Source organism: Vidua chalybeata, chromosome 8 (assembly GCF_026979565.1).
Source record: "Vidua chalybeata isolate OUT-0048 chromosome 8, bVidCha1 merged haplotype, whole genome shotgun sequence".
In the NCBI taxonomy this organism is placed as follows: domain Eukaryota; kingdom Metazoa; phylum Chordata; class Aves; order Passeriformes; family Viduidae; genus Vidua; species Vidua chalybeata.
In genome coordinates, this window is record NC_071537.1 from 24809902 (window position 1) to 24829940 (window position 20039).

A 20039-nucleotide genomic window follows, 5' to 3' on the forward strand; every position below is an offset into this window, starting at 1 on the left:
TTTTTCTTTCTCCCTTGATCACTCCTTCCACCAGCAGTCTTTTGCGTGCATGTGTTAAACTTTGTTCATGTGTTTCTCAAATGACTGTCTGCTTTGTAGTTCTAATATGCACCTTTCATTTAATTTTAGGTTCTGTCTTCGGTTTGCTGACTCAAATTCCAAGGATTTGAGATTCCAAGGAAAGGAGGGGAAGTGGAATAAAATACTCAAGTGCTAGAGGAAAAGCAAGACTAGCCAATGAAAATTACTATTACTAAACTGTAGATTGCTCTCACACATAGTGGGGGGAAAAATTGCTGTCTGTTCAGAGCTTACAAAATTACTTTTGCAGATTTCCTTCACAAAACTTCAAATAAGCTAGGCCCCTTCAACTAGGGCTGAATTAGGAAATGGAAATATGATTCCTTGCTGGTGTCTTCCATCTTCCTCTGCTTTTGCAGTTTTTTTCTGTTTGGGATAGGAAATCCTGAACAAATTGTATGGCGTCAGCCAGACTTACAGTTGATGGTTATGGATGACACAGGAACTTCAGATTTACATCTCTGTAATGACACCTGATTAAAGCAAAGCTTGAAAACTGCTCATCTACTGTGTTACCAGAACTTGTAGTAGCTATTACGGTTGTGTTTTCTCTCTAAGATTTGAAATCTGGGGTGATGTCCCCTGGAAAGCAAGAACATATAAGTCATCTTTTAGGATTGGAAACAGAAATAATATGAGAATGCCCAGAAGAGGCTTAGTAATTCAAGCCAGGACTCGTTGGCTATTGGTGGGCCTTGCTTTACTATTCAGTTTGGTTTTGCTCATGTATTTGCTGGAGTGTGCTCCACAAACAGATGGCAATGGATCTCTGCCTGGTGTCGTAGGTGAAAGCATGGGTAAAGAATACTATCAAGCTCTCTTGCAGGAGCAAGAAGAGCATTATCAAAACCGAGCTACCAGTCTGAAACGTCAGATTGCCCAGCTAAAGCAAGAGCTTCAGGAAATGAGTGACAAATTGAAGTCCCTGCAGGAAAAAAAAACCCCGAAGGTCAATGGTATGAACTACCAGGGCACCAAAGAACAAACATCCAATGATCTCCTAGAGTTTCTTCATTCCCAGATTGACAAAGCTGAGGTGAGCGTGGGGGCCAAACTGCCTAGTGAATATGGAGTCATTCCTTTTGAAAGCTTTACATCCATGAAAGTGTTCCAGTTGGAGATGGGGCTCACTCGGCATCCAGAAGAGAAACCCGTTAGAAAGGATAAGCGAGATGAACTGGTGGAAGTTATCGAGGCTGGCCTAGAAGTTATCAATAATCCAGATGAAGAAGATGGGCAAGATGAAGATGATGGAGTAGGAGACAGGCAGCTGTATAGTGAAAATGATTTCATAGAAGGTATGTTTACATGCTTCTCAGCTCTTTAGCAGAATGTCATAACAGGCATTTAATGGGGTTTGTACTTTTAGGTGTTTTACCTATTTGAATAGAGTCTTGAAGAGTAATTGCATGATAGGAGCCTTTATTTCTGATGATGAGGATATTACTGCTTCATTATCTTGTGTTTTTTGTGGAGTAACAAATGCATGTCAGAAGGACTCACCACAAGAGGTATATGGGGGAAGCTGTGTCTGCTTAAAATATAGATGCATTCATAATTGATTGCAGCCAAAATCAGTGTGATACAGATGCTTTTGGTACTAAATAATTGAAAGACTTTCAGTGAAACTGATGGCAATGGGAAGGAGAAATTGATTCATCTCTCTTGTTCCAACTAATTAAGCAATCCAGTCTGAAGCTACATGGTTTTTCTTCACTCATCTCTATGCCACTTTTAGTTAATAGTCAGGCAGTTGACTCTCTTAGAGTTGGTACAGTCATACTGGAGGGAGAGGTAGGCTATGTTCTGAGCCTGTCAGCTGAAGAACTTGGTGTCCTGAATAGACCTTTCATGGTCATTATCAAAAATTGCCCTAGTACCTTTTCTTCATACTTACAGAAATAAATACAGTTCATGCTGCCATTAAAGACCAAAAGGTGGACCATGTTATAAGACCATTACTGTAGAAGGGATTCTGAAGTAAGTACTGATGTCTGTATTATTAAGCAAACATGTGGGAGAAAGGTACCACTGGCCTTGAAATAATGGCCTTTCAGTCTCAGATGATGTAATTGGTCTGTAGTGCAAAAAGTCTCTGCTTTTAACAGCTACTATGTTTAAAGTTTGATGCAAGTACGCTTCTTCATTCCAGAAGGTGGTACAGGCCATGGAATCCACTCAACTGGGTCAATGCAACACAGCCTGTGTTTAGCTCTTAGTACAGTTCTCATTTAAAACCCTATTATTTTTTCCAGGGGTTATCATTCTTGGGCTTTATGTCTACATTAAGTATTCAGCTGCTTTTTCATTGCTGTTTTAGATATTGCTTGTACTCACATGGATTTTTATTTTATCATGACAGAAATAGCTGTTGATTTTTTACTGTACTGCCTTTAATGATAGACATTCAAGAAAGCAAGTAGTTTAGGACGTTAGGATTCATACCTCTTCATACCTCTGCCTCTGTTCACACCAGTATTTGTTTTTGGAAATAAAACTAATTTCCTTTTGCTGTAAAGACAGTAATTTCAAACTCAGGGTTACGGGAACTATAGGGAAAGACAAGTCTTTCATGCTGCATATGGGTGTGTTAGCAACCAGCTGTAGCGTTATCTACATCTAGTAGTATCTTCAGACAGAAGTTGTGGGTTATGTGGGTATTCTGTGGGTTTTTTATGCGCAAATACTACTGGCAAATTCAGCCAGCAAAAAAGGCATCTTCTGAATGTTCACATAGCTTTCCTCAGCCCTGTTTTTCCAGAAGTCATAGATAAGCAGACCCAGCCAGTGTTGGTAGGTACACACAGGTCCCTTGCCCTGCAGCCCTGTAGACAGGCTTTAGCACTCTGCCTCCACCACCTGTGCATCTCCTTTTGATGGAAGTCCAGTTGGAAAGCTGATGCCATTCTGTTTATAAAATACTACTCCCTTAAGCTGTCCTAAACGTGTAGGATCAAATTGCATAGCAGACTTGGTGTATCAGCTGAAGTCAGAACAGGTCCTATGACTGTCCTAAGAGAACGTCAAAATTGTTGCTGGATTAGTGTTGCTCATTTAGAGAAACAGATTTTTTTAAGCTGGCTTCAGTTGAAGCAAGTAATTTGAGTTCTACATCCTCTTCGATTGGTAATTATTTTGTAATAAGTGGTTTGTGACTAAAACTAGAGTATTGTGCAATTTGAAACGGGAGGCTGAGAAACTTGGTATGTGGATTATTTTTTTTTTTTTCACTTCTGGGACAAAAGAGAAAGCATGGCACTGCATTAGTTAATAAATAACCATCACATTTTATGCTCAGTATAGATAAGCTGATTTTATCTCCTGACTTGCAGGACTTTTTTTCTCAAAACTACTGCAGATCTATATACAAAAACTTACCCACAAAACTATGCTATAAGAAATTTTTAGTCTGAAGTCTTCTAGCCTGTTACCTCAACAGACTATTTTTATATAGGTCAGTATTTGTTCTGGGAATTATATTTGCTCTTTTCCTAGACTTGTGAAATAGTAGACTAAACTTTGAACCATGTAATTTTTTTGTGATATGTACTTTCAGGTACTCTCTCCTTAGAGAATTTGGTGACTGTTGAAGTAAGTTTAGAATATCATTTCTTATAGACAGTGTCAATTAATGGTGTCTTTTAATGTCTGCTGAATATGTGTGAAGTTCTTTCTCAGCATTTATGTTGCCTCTGATGCTCAGTCAGTTAAGTATCATTGTCTTCGTTTGAAAATAAATCAAGAAGTTTTTTTTCTTACTGTATTTTAGGATTTATCTATATTGGAGTAATTTGAGACAACTAATACTAATAACTTGAATTTAAAATTGATCTGCTTTCTATTTCAAAAACAGGAATTTCCTAAATAAACTTTTCTGAAAAAATACACTTAATTAGCCGATAATACTCGTGGTAGTCTGAATCTACGACTGAATCTAATACTGGGCAGGCCAAAAAAGTTCCATATGCATGCTGATAGATGCCAACTTTTTTGTTGCCACTCTACATTTTTGCTCTGTATCCTCATGCAGCTGCCTTGCTGCATGCTCAGCCTCTGTGGGCTCTGCATGAAGATGTTCTGTCTTCTACCAGTGGTGCAAGGAAGCTGTACCCACAACAGGGAGCACTCTGGACAAGTATTTCCTGAAGTCATGTTATTTTTTTAGTGTTGCAAGACAAAGTGATGATCCAAATCTGCTTTGGAATTCTGATCAGGCAGATCTTTCACAGCCACGTAATGGTTATGTGCAGGCTTTGAACAATAACACTAAGTAAAAAAAAAAAAAAAAAAGATTTCTAAGTGTATATTACAACTACAAATATACTTCCTGAAAACTTCAAATAATTTTTCACAAAGCTCAGTTGACTTGCTCTGCTTATGAAGAGAAAACCAGCGAATTTCTCAGCTCTGTTGGCTGTACCTGTTTTCCTTTGTAGCAACCCATAATGAAATTTCCAGAATTCTAATATTAACAGAACAAAAATCTGACCTGAAAAAAAGTCTTACTGTGCAGTTACTGTTTGAGAAGCCCTTTGAAGTATTTTTTTTTTTCTTAGTGTTTACATTAGATCTAAGTGTATGAGAAACAAGAATATCTTATTCCTCATGGATGAAGAGTATCTCTAGAGAGGATAAAAGATGCAACTCTACATATTTTTCACAAGTGAATGGATTTAGGATTATGAGCAATGGACCTAATTGCTGAACTGCATGTTCTAAGATAGTCCTCCATTAAAAATAGATTTGAGGTCAGTATTTGATAATATTGAAAAATGGAGAGTAATTCAGAGGAGATAATAGTATTACTTCTGTCTGTTCCCTTTCTCCAGAAGTGTGTGACATTGAGTCTTGAATGGTGATTGAGGAGCCTTCATGGACACACTTCACCATCAGTGTAACTGGCTTATTTGAGTTTACATTTATTCGTGTAATTGGCTTTTTTAATCAAGAGATTACAAGCTCTTCCATTGCACAAACATTTCAGAAGCTAATTAGCGATTAGCTAATGGCTAATAAAAGTCTTGTTATTGAATGTCTAGCAGTGCTGTTTGGGTGCATTTCTCTTGCTTCTACGCTTCCAATTGGAACTGGGCAAAGTCTAGAAAGTCATGGAAAAAGGAAGACTCCCCACCCCATCCTTGGAATGTAAAAATCCTTTATTCCCATGCTGCAAGCTTCCAAATGCTTGCCATCCATAGAACAGTACGGGCTGTTTGTCATGCCAGCAGCCCCGGCCATGTGTGCTCTTAAGGCCAGCAACTGGCCACTGTCCTTGGAACTTCAGTGGAGAACTCTAATACACACAAGAAAACCAGATCCTGCATCTTCAATCCATAGACCAAACACTTCCTGGTAGTTGTAAAGCAAGTAATATTCAAGGCAATAGAAAAACAGCTTTTTGGCTTTGATAGTAACTGATCTGCAGGATTCCTATGTTTCATTTGTTTGGTGAGAAGCAGAACTTCTGCAAAGGGAGTAAAGCTTCATGGACCCGAAATAGCAGCTGTTAAATTATTTCTGCTGCTTTTTACTTCTTTGCTTGTGGAGTTCTCTTTTGGATGGCAGCCAGTGTATGCTAGTTGGAAGGTGAGATAACAGGTTTTATTAAATGAGTCAGTTCCAAGTGTTAAAAACTTGAATACGCTAAGAAGTAAACCAGATATGGGTTCCTTTTCTGGCTGTTCTCAAATCTGGCTTCTGTGCATAGAAACTTTAGTCCCATAAAAGTATTCAAATTAGTAGATTAGCAGCAGAAGCTAGCTCATAGCAAGGAGAGTAACTCTAGGAGTACATACTATTTAAAAGAAATGTGGCGCTAGTAGCATGATGAGATTCAAAAGTTTGGAATCTTGTATTTCAGCAATTGAATGTTGGCTAGGCACTATTTGGATTTGAATTTTCATATTAAAGTCTTTATGAAGTTGCTGCAGTGGGTTTTGCTTTAGTTTAACTTTTTAAAATTAGTCTAGAAACTTTTACTCTGTACCTCAGCCTTCTGTTGCAGACTGACATCTAAGCTTATAATTTGATTTAAGATAAGCTATTGGCAGCTGGTATGCTTTTTTAAAACTTCACTTATGTTGTAAATAGTATTTTTATCTGTAAACAACTACTGGATAGCAGACAATAAAATACATAATACTGAATGTTAATTTCCCCAGGAGTCCTGCTACAAAGTATTTTCTGTCTATTGTACTAGCACTGTGGTGCATCAGATACTCCATTAACCAAGATGCTGTTTTCAAGCTACAGTGCTGGACTGTGCAGCACAAAGGGTTGGAATGGAAAAGGGTTGAGAGGGATTTAAAATCTTGTGCTGCTTCTGGCAGTCATCATTGTGGGCTTTCATTGTTTGAAACACCATTTTCAGTGCTCCTAATTAATAATGATTTGAAAATAAGCATTAAAATGTGGTGCATACTTATGCACCTCTGTGCTGACAAAAGCATAAATGTGAATTTGTCTTTTCAAGGAGAGCATTGCAGAACTTTGTTCAAAGGGTAAAAGCCTCTCAGTTGAGAGGTTCAGTCATCACTGAGTTCCAGTATGATGAACCAGCTTGTTCTGCTGCACCGTGTATCCCACAGCCCCTCTGTGGTGGTCATCCACATCTCCCATTGGGTCTGCCAATGCATGTGCTTGTCCACAAGACAGGATGGATTACAGAGCTGAGCATGGGAGGGGTGCAAGGAGCTTGCTGTAAAAGAGAGACTGCTGGGCAGAAGGAGGGAACGTCAGTGAACGAAACTGGGGGATGGAGGCTGGAGCAGAGGAACACAGAGGCAGATTTAGGGAAAAGATTCTTTCTTTGTAAATGGAATCTGGGGTATAGAAAAAAGTTAGGTCAAGGTTGTGTGCACATTCCTTTGCTTCTTGTATTGAAAGGGAAGGGAACATGGAGAATACTTTCCTGTGCATAGGGGGAGACACAAAGCTCTATCATCCCTTCGTTCTGGTTCCTGTGACAGCTGAACCCAAGTTGCTCTAGGGCTTAGAGCTGCTTCCTTTGCATACTTTGTCTGGTGCTGATTTCAGTTGCAAAAAAAGACAACCAAAAGGACAATATCAATGCTGGGTAGAAAAGAGGACCTTTTGTGTCACCAGTATGGCTTGTCTGCTCTGTGGCCTGCCACCAGCTGCTTTCTGTCTGCTTTCTGGGTGGGAGGCCTGGGAGGGATTTCAGCTGCTGAGGAGACTGGCTTGGAGAAGGGGCAGTTCAGGGCAGCCAGGTGAAAGGAAGTGCATCGTGTTAGGGCAGGGGTGTGCATCACACTTGGGAATATGCAGCTCTTTGTAACTTTCTCTATGGTCTGGGTGGCCACTTAACTGGAATATAATGCCAGTTCATGGTATAGCTTTTGGTTCTTCTGGATAATACATCTTTTCCTTGCTGGTAAGAGGAAAGCAGAAATGGGATGAACATAAGGCATTTTTGTTGGAGGATTTTTTCTGTCATCATTTCTTACTCTCAGGTTAGCATAGATATGGAATTAGCAACACAGAGCTTAATGGGGTCAAAACCACAGATGAGCCTCAGTCCTTTCTTATGTGATGTAAAATTAGAGTCTGTTGGTTTAACTTCCTTCTTAGATGGTCCTTAAGTTAAAGGACCATGTTCTGAAAGGGGCAGATTTTTTTCTACCCATTAGGGGTAAGATATCTCTCAACAGATAGTCCTGTTTCTGGAGTGACTAGGACTTTTGTCCTAAAGTGTGACAGCCACATAGAAAACTTCTGCCTACGTTCTTAGAAGACTATGGGTGTAGCAAAATTCCACGTATTTATCAGATAGAAAGCATTAACTACTGGTCAGCAATGAAAACAATTTCAAAGCATTCCAGCATTATCACGCAGTTGTTTTGTTTAGATGCCACATGTCAGATTTTGCAGACTTTGTCAAGCAAGTTACTGCATTTGTTCTGCTCACAGAACAAATTGTGCTTTTCTTGTGGTGATTACTGGCCAGATGATCTCAGATTTTACTGTGGGCTAGCTCAGGGCTAGATTCTCACTGAAGGGCTTAAGAGCAGGCAATATTAGATTTCAGCCATTCTTTCCCTTAGCAAATAGCTGAATTCCCTTTTTGTTGGGAAGACCCAACTCCAACTGAGAAATTGGCATAGGACCATGAGACCTGTTGTCTCTAAGAAGCAAGGGAAGCTGGAGTTCTTTTGGGATTGTTTCTCAGGTCTGACCTAAAGTGGTAGAAGGGTGACAGAGATCAATAACAGCTTGTGGAAGTTTCATATAGTTTTAGGAGAAACCCAGAAGCTTTGCCCTCACTTCTTTAGTTCTAAGGAAATAAAACTGCTGGGATCTTTGACTTTACATATTACTTGTGTGACTTATTCTTCAGGTTACTATCGTACAGAAAGAGATAAGGGGACACAGTATGAGCTGTTTTATAAGAAGATGGATGGCATGGAGTACAGGCATGTCACCTTGTTCCGACCTTTTGGACCCCTCATGAAAGTGAAGAGTGAAACAGTCGATATTTCTAGATCGATCATTAACGTTATTGTTCCTCTTGCTGGAAGAACTGAGGCATTTGCACAATTTATGCAAAACTTTAGGTAGGTGCATGAGATTATATAGTGAGCTATGTTCCTGATTTTCAGTATTTTGTTTTCTTTTCAAAATGAATTCCTGTTTTGGTTGAGTTGCAACAGAGCTAATGATTCCAACATTGTGTGCGACTGCCTTGGGATGTTTGTAATTGAACCTACTGTATGGAGAAAACATTCCTTCTAAAAGGGCTTAAGAGATTCTTGAATTGCAGCTAAATTACCAAATGTCAGGGTCATTGTGAACCTGGACACAGATGATCTTGAACATAATTTTTGTATTTACATCAGTTGTAGAGTGCCTGTTTATAAAATAAGGTATTGGAATGGGACACACACTATTGGAACCTTCTGATGTAAATGGGCAAGATGGGGAAAAAAGAGGGGAAAGCATCTTTTGTTGTTTTCTTTGAAGCCATTTGATGACTAACCAGAATACTTCAATCTGCTAATTCTTTTTAATGCAATAGCTTTCAAGTACCTGAAGTTTTTTGTTGTGTTGCAAATAATTACTAATATCAGCTTATCTTTGTGGTTGTAGGGATGTGTGTATTCATCAGGATAAGCGTGTTCACCTCACAGTGGTGTACTTTGGACAAGATGGTCTGTCAGAAGTAAAAAGCATCCTAGAATCTGTAGCTAGGTAAGTATATCAATCCAACATCAGTCAGTAAAACCAATATTGATTGGCATTTTAAACAGCTTTTAAAAAAGAATGAAGAAATCAACCAAATGAAGTTTTTACTCCATTACAGGTTACTAGGAAATTTATTATTTATTTACTGTACACTATTTATAGTTGCTATTTTACAGCTTAGGTTGCAAAAGTTTCCTGAAAACTACTAAAAATCAAGTTATAGCCAGAAAAGACTTTGAGGTTTCTATCTGACAGTCCAAAAAACAACAGGGGTGAGTTTTGCAGTGGATATTCAGTCATGCTAACAGATTGATTAGAGTTTAAGTTCTTTGGAACCTGGATGTACATTTTAATAGTTACCTCACTGAAGAAGCAATTTTATTTAATGATAAGGAAGAGAACTGTAGTAGTCAAAGTAGGCCTGTACTTACTCTCAGCTGTAAAATAACTTTAAGCACAGTTCATCATGGCTGTCTCAGCATTACATCAGTATGGATGTAAAATTCACGAATGTGTCATTTATGTTTTTTGTTCCAGAGAGATGGGACAGGTGTCAGCATCCTTTACCCTATAGCCACCTGAGCTATACCACCTGAGCCCTAGCACTCATCCCTGAGCTGGGAGCCTGTTTTCCTTGAGCTCTCCTGTGACCCCTATCTCACTGTGCTGGCCAGGCTCCTCTCCATGACATAGGATACACACAGGCTACTTTGTCACCAGCTTGAAGTGTGTGATGGAGAGCTGGCCTGACATGTAAGGGTATCTTGTAGGAAGGGAGGACAGAATTTCTGCATTTTTTGCTACAGTCTCCCTAGCACCTGCTGTGTGCTGTACCCCTCCATTTTTGAGGCCTCTGTTGCCTGCCCTGCTCCCTGTGAGATGTCCCTCAGAGCACTGAGTCAGTGCTGCAGGCTCACTGGGCATTTACCTGCTTCTTTATCTTTTTAGTGGTGCTAGTGTTGTTCTCTTCAAGCATTGTCCTCTGAAGTGTCTCTGAAGTAGATACTTAACTGTGCTTGAAGATGTTCTCTGAGTGTGTTTTCAGTCGCTTTTGGCTGCTCCTTCCCTCTTCTGCTGTGAGTACAGGCACGTGTGCTAGTGGTAACCAGCGAGGAGAAGCAAGGTGCCTGGGTTATGGTGGCACCGCCACACAGACGGCCTTTGCCCCATGATTCTGGTGATGCCAGGACTCTGGCTTCCTGTTTGCCCTCTTCTCTGAACTGGTAAAGACAGATGTTTCTGTTGGTCAGGACTTCTTGGTTTGTGGGGACAAATTTTAGACACCATTGTAATTCATGAGAGCATTTTAATTCATGTCTGTTTACAAAAGGCATTTTAATCTGTCTGAACGATTAAGCATGAAGTGAAGTTATAAAATAAGACTGATTTCTATCATTTTACAAGGTATAAAATAGACAACTAAGTGTAACATCATCTTTTTTTTTCATTCTGATCATATAACTGTTTTTCTTTTTAAATTTCTGGAATGAAATTCCTGTACAATGCTAAAAAAAAAACTATAAATGCCCCTCCCCACAGATTTATTTTGGGTTTGGCTCTGTTTTTCTTGTAGAGAAACTGACTTCCACAATTACACGCTTGTCTCTCTGAATGAGGAATTCAACCGAGGCCGAGGACTTGACATGGGTGCCAGAGCCTGGGAAAAGGGCGAGGTCCTGATGTTCTTCTGTGATGTTGATGTTTATTTCACAGCTGAATTCCTCAACAGCTGTCGCTTAAACGCTGAGCCCGGTATGTTCCTTTACTGTTGCTGGAACGGAGCCTTGTCACCCTGCTTGACTTCAACTGACCTGTGCTGAGCATATAGAAAACAAGGAAAACTCAACTAGAATGGTGGAGCTTATTCAGTACCACACAGCCTGGAAAATGAATCACACTCTGCACAAAAGGCAATAATAATTAGACTGAGATTTCTCTGCCTTAGTGTAGCTTGTTTTAAGAACACATTGTCTTTTTGTACAACGTACAATTCTCATGTTTTCTTCAGATTTAGTTGTCTGCAAGAAAGCTGGACAATTTAATTGCTTTAACAATTGGACTTCATGTAAATCTATATAACAAAACTCAGTGTAATGCTCTACAGTGGAAGATGATTTTGTTATGCTGAAATCTCTAGCAAGTTTGGTTTATCTCTTCTCACACGTGTATGGCCAAGACATGTCACAAAGGAATGGCTCTCAGTAGAGCTACAGCGTGCTCCTTATGGAGACTGAGCTCATGTTCCACTGTTCTATCCCAAGCTCTGAAATATTGATTGTTTTTCTTAAGTTTGTATGACACTTGCTTGTTCTACAAGCTTTTGCCAAGAAGGGTAAAGCTTTCTTGAGTTAACAAGCATGCTACTGAAGACCTCCTCCTGTCAAACTGTTTGGGTTCTTTTTTTAATGCTTACTCTTGTTTCAAATTTGTTGCGGTCAGAAACCATTTTCTCCAAATGTCAATTTGGAATCAACAGATGTTTTTTCTTCACCTAACAAGCAGGTGAGAAAATTCTTCAGAAGCCAGATATTTGGGTTCGGTTTCTTGCTTTTTCTTTCATTTTTGTCTGTCTCTGTACTTCATGGAACAAGTTGTATAAATAACCAGAAAAATTTTGGAGAGAAGTATTTTGTGAGCTTTAACAAGAAAGAGAATTCAAGAGACTGCAGAGACTGCTTGAAATTCATACTGGCAGTTTGTCACCTTTGTTTCAAATGAGATCTGAAAATGCTGCTCACTCCTTCAGAATTCATTCCCAAGTCAGAATAGTGAATATTCTTGTGGACTGTTGTCAGTACCTTTGCAGCATTGGTGATGCAAGACATTAGTGGAAAAATATTTACCTGGCTTCTCTAAGAGACACAGAACCGGTGTTTTCATCATAATCAGGATTCTCATGATGCTTGATGCCCTTGCAGGATATCCTGGAAGTACCTGCTTTTACATGTTTATGGATAGAGATAAATTCATAAAACTCAACAATACAAGATGTTACTTGGATTTGATTATTTTTTAGTTTTACTGCATATCATTATTGCAGGAATTTTTCAGTCACCTAGAATGATACTGAGATATCTAACATTTTATATAAGTATGTATAACTATTTATAAATGTAAATCAAGTGTAATATGTATAATAGGCATACATGTGTATTTTTTTTAATCCTAAGGGTTGTGCCCTACTTGATGTTATGGGCTTCCTAGGTGGGAAATCTTAGCTGCTAGAACTTGTTTTTATTTGTTTCCACTTGATGCCTAATAAGTAATATTTTACATTAAAAGAGTGTTTCTGGTTTCTTTTTACCTTCAGAAAGCATGCCCACAGTGAGTAATAATTATCTTTTGACTTCCAGGGAAGAAAGTTTTCTATCCTGTGGTATTCAGCCTTTACAATCCTGCTATTGTCTATGCCAATCAAGATATACCACCTCCTGTGGAGCAGCAATTGGTAAGCAGCCTGATTTATTCTGGATAGAATTAGGTGAGCTTTGTATTAAAACAAAATTAAGTGTAACTTAATAGTCTGTTTGGGATATCTTACGACCTTTTGGCACTGCACATATAAACAGTTTTCTCCATTATGGGCAAAGGACATGGAAAAAATCTTGTCAAACAGTACAAAACTCATTCTTAGATAAACTTCCACCTCGTTTAAAAGAAGTAATTGCAATTAACCAAATGAAGTTGGTAGTTCTGATCTGCTGCTTATTCTGGCTTGACAAGCCCGTATTTTAGGAGGATGGTGGAATTGCATGGCAGCAACTTTCATCTTATGTTCCAGCAAACAAAGCATTGGTGAAAGGCAAAAACCTCTGAATTCTATGTCCAGTCTGACTCTCTTCTGAGAGACTGCATGGGTGAAATTGGGTTTTGCAGCTGAGACTTCTAGGATGGACAGGTTTAGAGGAGGAAAGAAGAGAGGAGTATGAAGAAGAGCTGTATTAAAAGAAAAACACAATAGCTCTCATTCCCTATGTTGTTTGCAAGGATCCTACTGAAAGCCAGAGGGAAGGTTTTGCATATAGTCTTAGACAATCACAGCTGAGAGAGGAGTGAGCCTCTGCTTGACAGCTCTTCTGTTCACTGTTTTAAACTTAACAGTATTATGGTTTTTAACTTCAATCACAAAGCTTACTTTTCATGTCATATCAGATCAAGAGACAAATATGGCCGTAGGAAATGGAGCGTTGGGAACAGATGATTTAGCCATGGACTAATTTACTGCTTGGCCTGGGCAGATACCTAGAAAATAGAGGTGGTGCAGCAGAAACTGCTGTAGAAACTGCAGTGAGGGTGAGTGGAATTGGAAGGCAGAGGATGAATTGAGCAGCAGGTCATTGGGAAGCCCCACATGAGTGCATGACACAGAAATACCAGAAGTGTTATTATGCTCTATCCTGCACTGAACAAATGATTGGAAGAGCTTAGCTTTCTGCAAAACCAAGTGCAATGTACCTCCTTGGTTGTACTGTACATTTCAAAATTAATACTGGTTTAAAATTGCAGGTACACAAGAAGGATTCTGGTTTCTGGAGGGATTTTGGCTTTGGGATGACTTGTCAATATCGGACAGACTTTCTGACTGTTGGTAAGATGAGACTAAAGAAAAAAAATAGTGTGTTTAAAAAGTGATTCTCTGGTCTTACCTAATTACAGGAAAGTAATACATTTATTTCTTGCATTATTTCCCCAAGCCCAGCAGTCAGACTTGCCTGACAAGTTTGACCAATGAGATAAATTAGCTTTTCTGGATTTTGATGTCCCATCTGTTGAGTGTATGAAAAGACACAGTAGTTTTAGTAGAAACATTTCATTCTAGAATTTTTAAAATACTGCTTTTTTTTTTTTTTTTTGGTACTTCATGTCTGTCTGAAGCAAATGAATCAAGTTTAAGAAACATGTCACTCAAATAAGCCATTCACATAGACAAGAAGCATTCAAATCCTTTCTTTTAAATAACCTAGAGAAGTTGAATACAGTTGTTGGAGTCTTTAGCAATGTGCTTTGCCCCCCCCTTGTGGCATGTTCTTAAAACTGAGAACAGCTTGGTGTGCTTAAATGTGGAAGATGGTGGTGAGCATAGTCTGCCAGAAGATGTAAATCTGCCAGAAGATGTAACGACACAGCCCTGCGTGCTGTCTGGTGGCTTGAATGCCGGCTGATTGCTAATAGCAGTCGTATTGCCTTCTGTATGGCAGTGCTAAATGAGGACTTCGTAATTCTGGAGTTTTGAAATTGTACAAGAGCCTGGGTTGCTCTTCACTGTGGGTCCTTCCTAGAAAAACAAGAGAACTTAAAATGGTGAACCATGTTCCTTTCTTTAATCCAGCCTTTTGAATTGTGACCTGTGGAGTAATTGCTGGCATTGTTAGAGAGGATTTCTCATAGGGTGCTTCATTTTCCAGCTGCTGAAATCCATTATGCTTCCTAAAAATAATGTAAAAGCATAGCGAGTGAGTTTTGCCTACAGTTTTCTGCAGCTGTCACTTGGGATGTCATGCATAATGCAATTTGGAGACACTGCTCTAAGAGACTTTTTGAAGTCAGCAGATCTGTGTCCCGGGCAGTTTCCACCACAAATGATGTGGTATCCTTGAAGCTGCTGTCCCTCAAAATTGGCATGCCATGGCATGGGAAACTTAGTTAATTGCTACAGAATTTCTGGAATGTCATGCCAGATCTGGTAACACATTAGGTATAAAGTGTTGCTCTTTTCGCCTGTGTGCCCAGATGACGATTTCTGACGCTGTTTTCGTAGGGGGTTTTGACTTGGAAGTGAAAGGCTGGGGCGGCGAGGACGTTCACCTCTACAGGAAGTACTTGCACGGTGACCTGATGGTGATCAGGACGCCGGTGCCTGGGCTGTTCCACCTGTGGCACGAGAAGCACTGCGCGGACGAGCTGACCCCGGAGCAGTACCGCATGTGCATCCAGTCCAAAGCCATGAACGAGGCGTCGCACTCGCACCTGGGCATGCTGGTGTTCCGCGACGAGATCGAGGCGCACCTGCGGAAGCAGGCCTACAGGACTAACAGCGAGGCCGTGGGGTGAGGGGCTCCCCGGGCCGCTTGGTGACTTCAATTCACAGTGAACCAGCATCATTTTACAGCCTTAATTCAGCTTACAAATGCAGTGCCTCTCTTTTTCACTGAAGAAGAGTTTAGAGGGTTTTTTGGTTTTCATGTTTGTTTTCCGAATAATCCTTTGATTGATAGGCTCTTACCTACATATCTTGTGAGTTCAAGCACCTCAGCTAAATTGGACAGCATATGTAGTTCAAGGAAAGTGTCTTCAGTATCAACTGGAAAAATCTGTGGAATGTACAGTTCAACACTTTTCCATGTGGTACATTTCTGTTCTTATATTGGCATTCTTTTGAGAATTAAATGAAACAATCTTTCATGTCTTGAGTATTTTCAGTCTGTATGGCTCACTGCACTGTGACTTTATACTTCGACTCCATTGTAGAAACAAGAGAAAAGTGTGGGAAAATAATCTCACCATGAAAGGTATATGGACATGCTGACCAGTACAGCAGCTGTGGAGGGTGCCGATTCCACAGCAAGGGCTTGGTGCCACATTGCTGTATTAACAGACATTGACATGGTTGAATAGAGAATCATTTGGGGAGGTGGGAATGAAAATCCTTTTAAGTGGAATTTTAGAGCATATAATAGAAGTTCACACTGCAAAGGAAATGCCACCTTCTTATTTCAGTGATAGATCAGACAAGTTGGGAACATTGCAGCTGGGTGTTTCTGTGCCTGCTCTTTTCCCACAGCAGATGCCATATCCCTTCTAGAAACTGAGCTGTGCTATTAAACTTGTTTGCTTAAATATTTTTGGCCCCACTCCTTCTTATTCCAAGTCCCTGCCAATGTATCTCATCCTTTAAGTTGAGGAACCACCTTTTCATTCCCATACAAATTTATTAGAGGCCTGTTTGCTATTGTGCCAGTGTTTTCCTTGTGCATTCTTTTTCTTTGGGCATTTTCCTGACATGTTTTTGTAATGTCATATACTCCTAGTTGATTCAGTGACTGAAAAAGCAAGTGCTATTACAGTCTTTCTTTATACAATGCTCTTCATTACACTGGTCATCCTAGCAGCCTTATTTCTTCACTTTTTCAGTTTGCAGATGTTCTAGGGTTTTCATTTTGATTTTTTTTCCTCTGGGTTTTTCTTTTGGGTTTTTTTTTTTTTTGCTTATTGGGATTTTTGAGCATGTTTTAAGCAGAATTATGCTGTGGTCTCATGAGTGCCTTGTACAATGGCACTACTACTTTGGTACTTACCTTTTGGGTGTTTTGGGATGCATAAACAGTTCAAATGCAGGCAGGTCATTTTTCTCCATGTTGTCTTATATGATACCATATGGCATGCCTCATTTTTTAATACATTTGTTTATAGAATGAATGCAGAGAATGTTAATTCAGTGGTTAAACCATTTGCATGGTTTCTGCTGAATTTAGATATTAGTTGAAAACCTTTCTCAAACCAGGTAATTAAGATCTGTTTATGGATTTGTTTTGCTCAAGAATTCTGAAGGCAACTAAAGATTTAAATGATTGATTTCTGAATAGCAGATATGCTGTGCAAATAGTTCTGGGCACTGATCCTTTTTTATATGTATATAAAATTTGCCTTTATGTAACTTATTGTGGAGAACAGTGTACTGTATTGTACTTAGAGTGAAGAGAATGCATTGCAGGACTTCTTGCAATTGATATTCTCAATATAATAAATGGAATTTCTGCATTTTAGAAATTGTTTTAAGCTGTTTCTCTGAAATACATTTTTACAATAATATTGTACAGAGCATAACACACTGGATTAAAATAATATTTGCAGTGAGAAATTCAACCAGCTCAATTTTACATCTCAGGTATCTACTCAGACCAGATATGAGAGTTTGTTCCTCGAACAACTTAAACTTTACACCAGATTTACCTCACTTGGATATCTTGGTTGTTGCTAACAAAAATTGTAAGGTACTGGTGAGGACAAGATGAAATACACTGGTATTATGATTTGGGGTGAAGATACAAGTGGGGCACTCTCCTGAGACTCCAGCCTTTAAAACTTCAGGACAGCTGCTGCTGTCTTGGTTGCACAAGAATAAGCATCCAAAAATGCCTCTCACTGACACCACCACTGCTTGACATGCCCTGGAATAGACACAGAGGTAGGGCATAGGCCCAGCATTGCTGCACCTCAGCTCTCAGCACTCAGACACTGCCTCAGGAGGATCCAGTTGTCCCAGTTCTCATGTTTTGGAAACATGGCAGAGTGCTGATACCCAGGTGTCTCAGGTTCTGCTGTTTTCCAGTGCGTGGTTGAGCTTATCAGCAGCAGTGAGGGAGATCGGTGTCAGCTGTCTCCATCTGGGTGATGAAAACCAAAGCATGGTGTCGATGCTGGAAGGTGATGAGGGAGGTCTGGAGGTGAATGTAGTCACCAGGAACCACTTAGGAAACTTTTTTCCATTCAGTGTCCCAAAAGGTGGAAGCAAATGCATTGGAGTTAAAAGGAAGTCAGAACACTTGGAAATATTTAATATGTGTGTTGGGCAATATACACAAGTATTCCAACTGGCTGATGATTTGAGGATTTCTGAACTTAAAGGAGCCCTTGCAGACCCGGGGTTTCCCTTGTCTTAGTTCAGCTCCCTGCAATACCCACGTGTGTGAGATGTTGCTGTGGCACACACCAGCTCAGCAGCTCTGTGCAGCCAGTGTTTGAATGCACACCATTGCTTTTGCTCTGTAATGGAACCAGAACAGAAATAGTGGGATATGCCTGTGTTAAAAACACAGTGATGTCAGTTACCTGAGTGTGTTCAGCTTCTGACTGCCTTTGGGCACAGCCACACTGGGCTACCAGCACGTGCTTGTGGGCAGCAGTGTCGCTGTGTCCCGGTTGCTGCTGTGAGCTGTGACCCAGGGCGGGAATGCTCTTTCCCAGGAAGATGGGTAACTCTTCCTTGCATGTGTTTCCTAACTTCATCCAAGAAAGGGAGCAAGTTAGTTGTGCTTCAAATACAAAAATCTCTTGCTTGGGAGCAAGACCTGCTCTTGGCTTTCCCAAGGTGTGCTCTGCCTGCAGAGGAAGAATAAGCCCCACACTGGGAGTGTGGGGGGGGGGTGGTTTATTTAGCTTGGGGTGCTGCTGGGGCACTGCAAAGAAGAGTGACAGTATCAGGCTTCAGTCACAATCTGTGTGCCCAGGTCGGTGCTTGGGTTACATGGCCGAGTGCTGGGCCTCGTCCCCCTGTTTTGACAGATGCTGTTTACATAACACGCTGTTTTTGAGCTGTGGTCTAAGTGATTTCCTGGAGGAGTCACTGTGTTTTAGTGCTAGAGTAGTAAATATAGTAACACTTATTTAAATAGGAACATGCTCCACTGAATCATGAAGTAATTTTTGATTCTGTTGCATGCTATTCACATAAATTGTAACCTTTTCCAAGGAATTTGTAAGCTGTAGTCTTCCCTAGAGAGAAGTGTTCTTAATTAAAGGAAGTCAAGATGAGATTAGCTCAGGGTGGACTTTTACTTTAGACCCTTGCAGGAACAAATGTGGGTTGTGCTTTTGAAATTGTTTAAAAATATGTTATTCAATAAGACTAGTAGATACTGGTTTAGAGAATCAAGAAATACAGATGGAAAACTGGAAAAAAAACTTAGGGAAATAGTTCTGGGTCTCCTGCATACAGAAGAAAATACTGGGGTTTTTTTAGTTCCATAAAAGCCTTTGGACTCTTGAGATGCACACACCTATGAAAATCAAAACTTATTTGTAAACTGTGTTCAAGAAGAGAATGGCATCAGGAGGGAAAGAGAAGTGTAGGTGAGCCCTAACCACTTGTATCTGAATGTAGACATTTAAATGGTTTTAATTCATGCCAAAATATAAACTAGAACAAAATTTTTGCCTTGTCAGATCCATGAATGAAAGTAATAAAGCTTCAAATAACCTTTAAAATGGTGTTCAGCATAAATTAGTAACTTATTGATGCATCAGTGTAAAGATAAAAGCTTTCTGTGTATCAAAGGTGAGTGTAGCTTTCATTTGCCTGAGGTGTTCTTGCTGAGTGTGACTTCCAAATACATCTTAAGGAGATAAATCATTCAAATTTTACTCAGCTGTGAAGGAAAATGAGGATAATGAGCTTAAGCAATGTTCAGTTCATGCCCCAACGATGCTCACCTTTTCCTTGTTAGGCCTGATTGCAAACTAAAGGACTCCACCTGTTCTGACTGGAAAAGCTTCACAGGAAAGGAAACTTTGATAAAATTGTTTTTTTACATTTCTGTGATTGCACTGGCTCTGCAGAGCCCTGCCTTTGTGGTATAGCACAATTTTTCTGAAAGCCTGGTGCTGAGCAGTGCATTTGGGCTGTGTAGAGACACACGTGGGAGCCATGCAAGCACCCACAGAGCCCCAGTGCCCTGGGCTTCCCATGGCCCAGGCTCCAGCTGATGGGAGTTCCAGCATCATGATTGCCTGGGGAGCTGGTACCAGCTGGAGATGGGCCAGCCCTGCTTTAGGCAGGTGGCAGAGCAGTGGTGCCCCCTGAGCCAGCAGCAGAGAGCTGCTGGGCCCCTGGGGGGCTGCCCCTGCCCCAGGTGCTGGCAATGACCGTGGCATTTGGGTTAATGAGCCCTGGGCAAGGACTGCCTCCCCTCACCTGGGACCTGAAGCTGGCAGAGAAGGGTTCTCCTTCTTTTCCAAGAAATCTGTCTCTCTCCTGGGTT

The 20039-nt window shown here is 40.2% G+C and overlaps 1 protein-coding gene across 1 annotated transcript in view; it reads left to right on the forward strand.

The window, feature by feature from the left end:
- Positions 1-17049, forward strand: part of CSGALNACT2 (chondroitin sulfate N-acetylgalactosaminyltransferase 2) — a 32275-nt gene extending 15226 nt beyond the window's left edge. The window contains exons 2-8 of the mRNA XM_053949545.1: positions 130-1379; positions 8438-8654; positions 9187-9288; positions 10856-11034; positions 12636-12730; positions 13789-13870; positions 15041-17049. Coding sequence (XP_053805520.1) covers positions 716-1379; positions 8438-8654; positions 9187-9288; positions 10856-11034; positions 12636-12730; positions 13789-13870; positions 15041-15333 — 1632 coding nt within the window. The 5' untranslated portion in view covers positions 130-715 and the 3' untranslated portion in view covers positions 15334-17049. The remainder of the gene's footprint in view (positions 1-129; positions 1380-8437; positions 8655-9186; positions 9289-10855; positions 11035-12635; positions 12731-13788; positions 13871-15040) is intronic.
- Positions 17050-20039: the final 2990 nt, after the last annotated feature.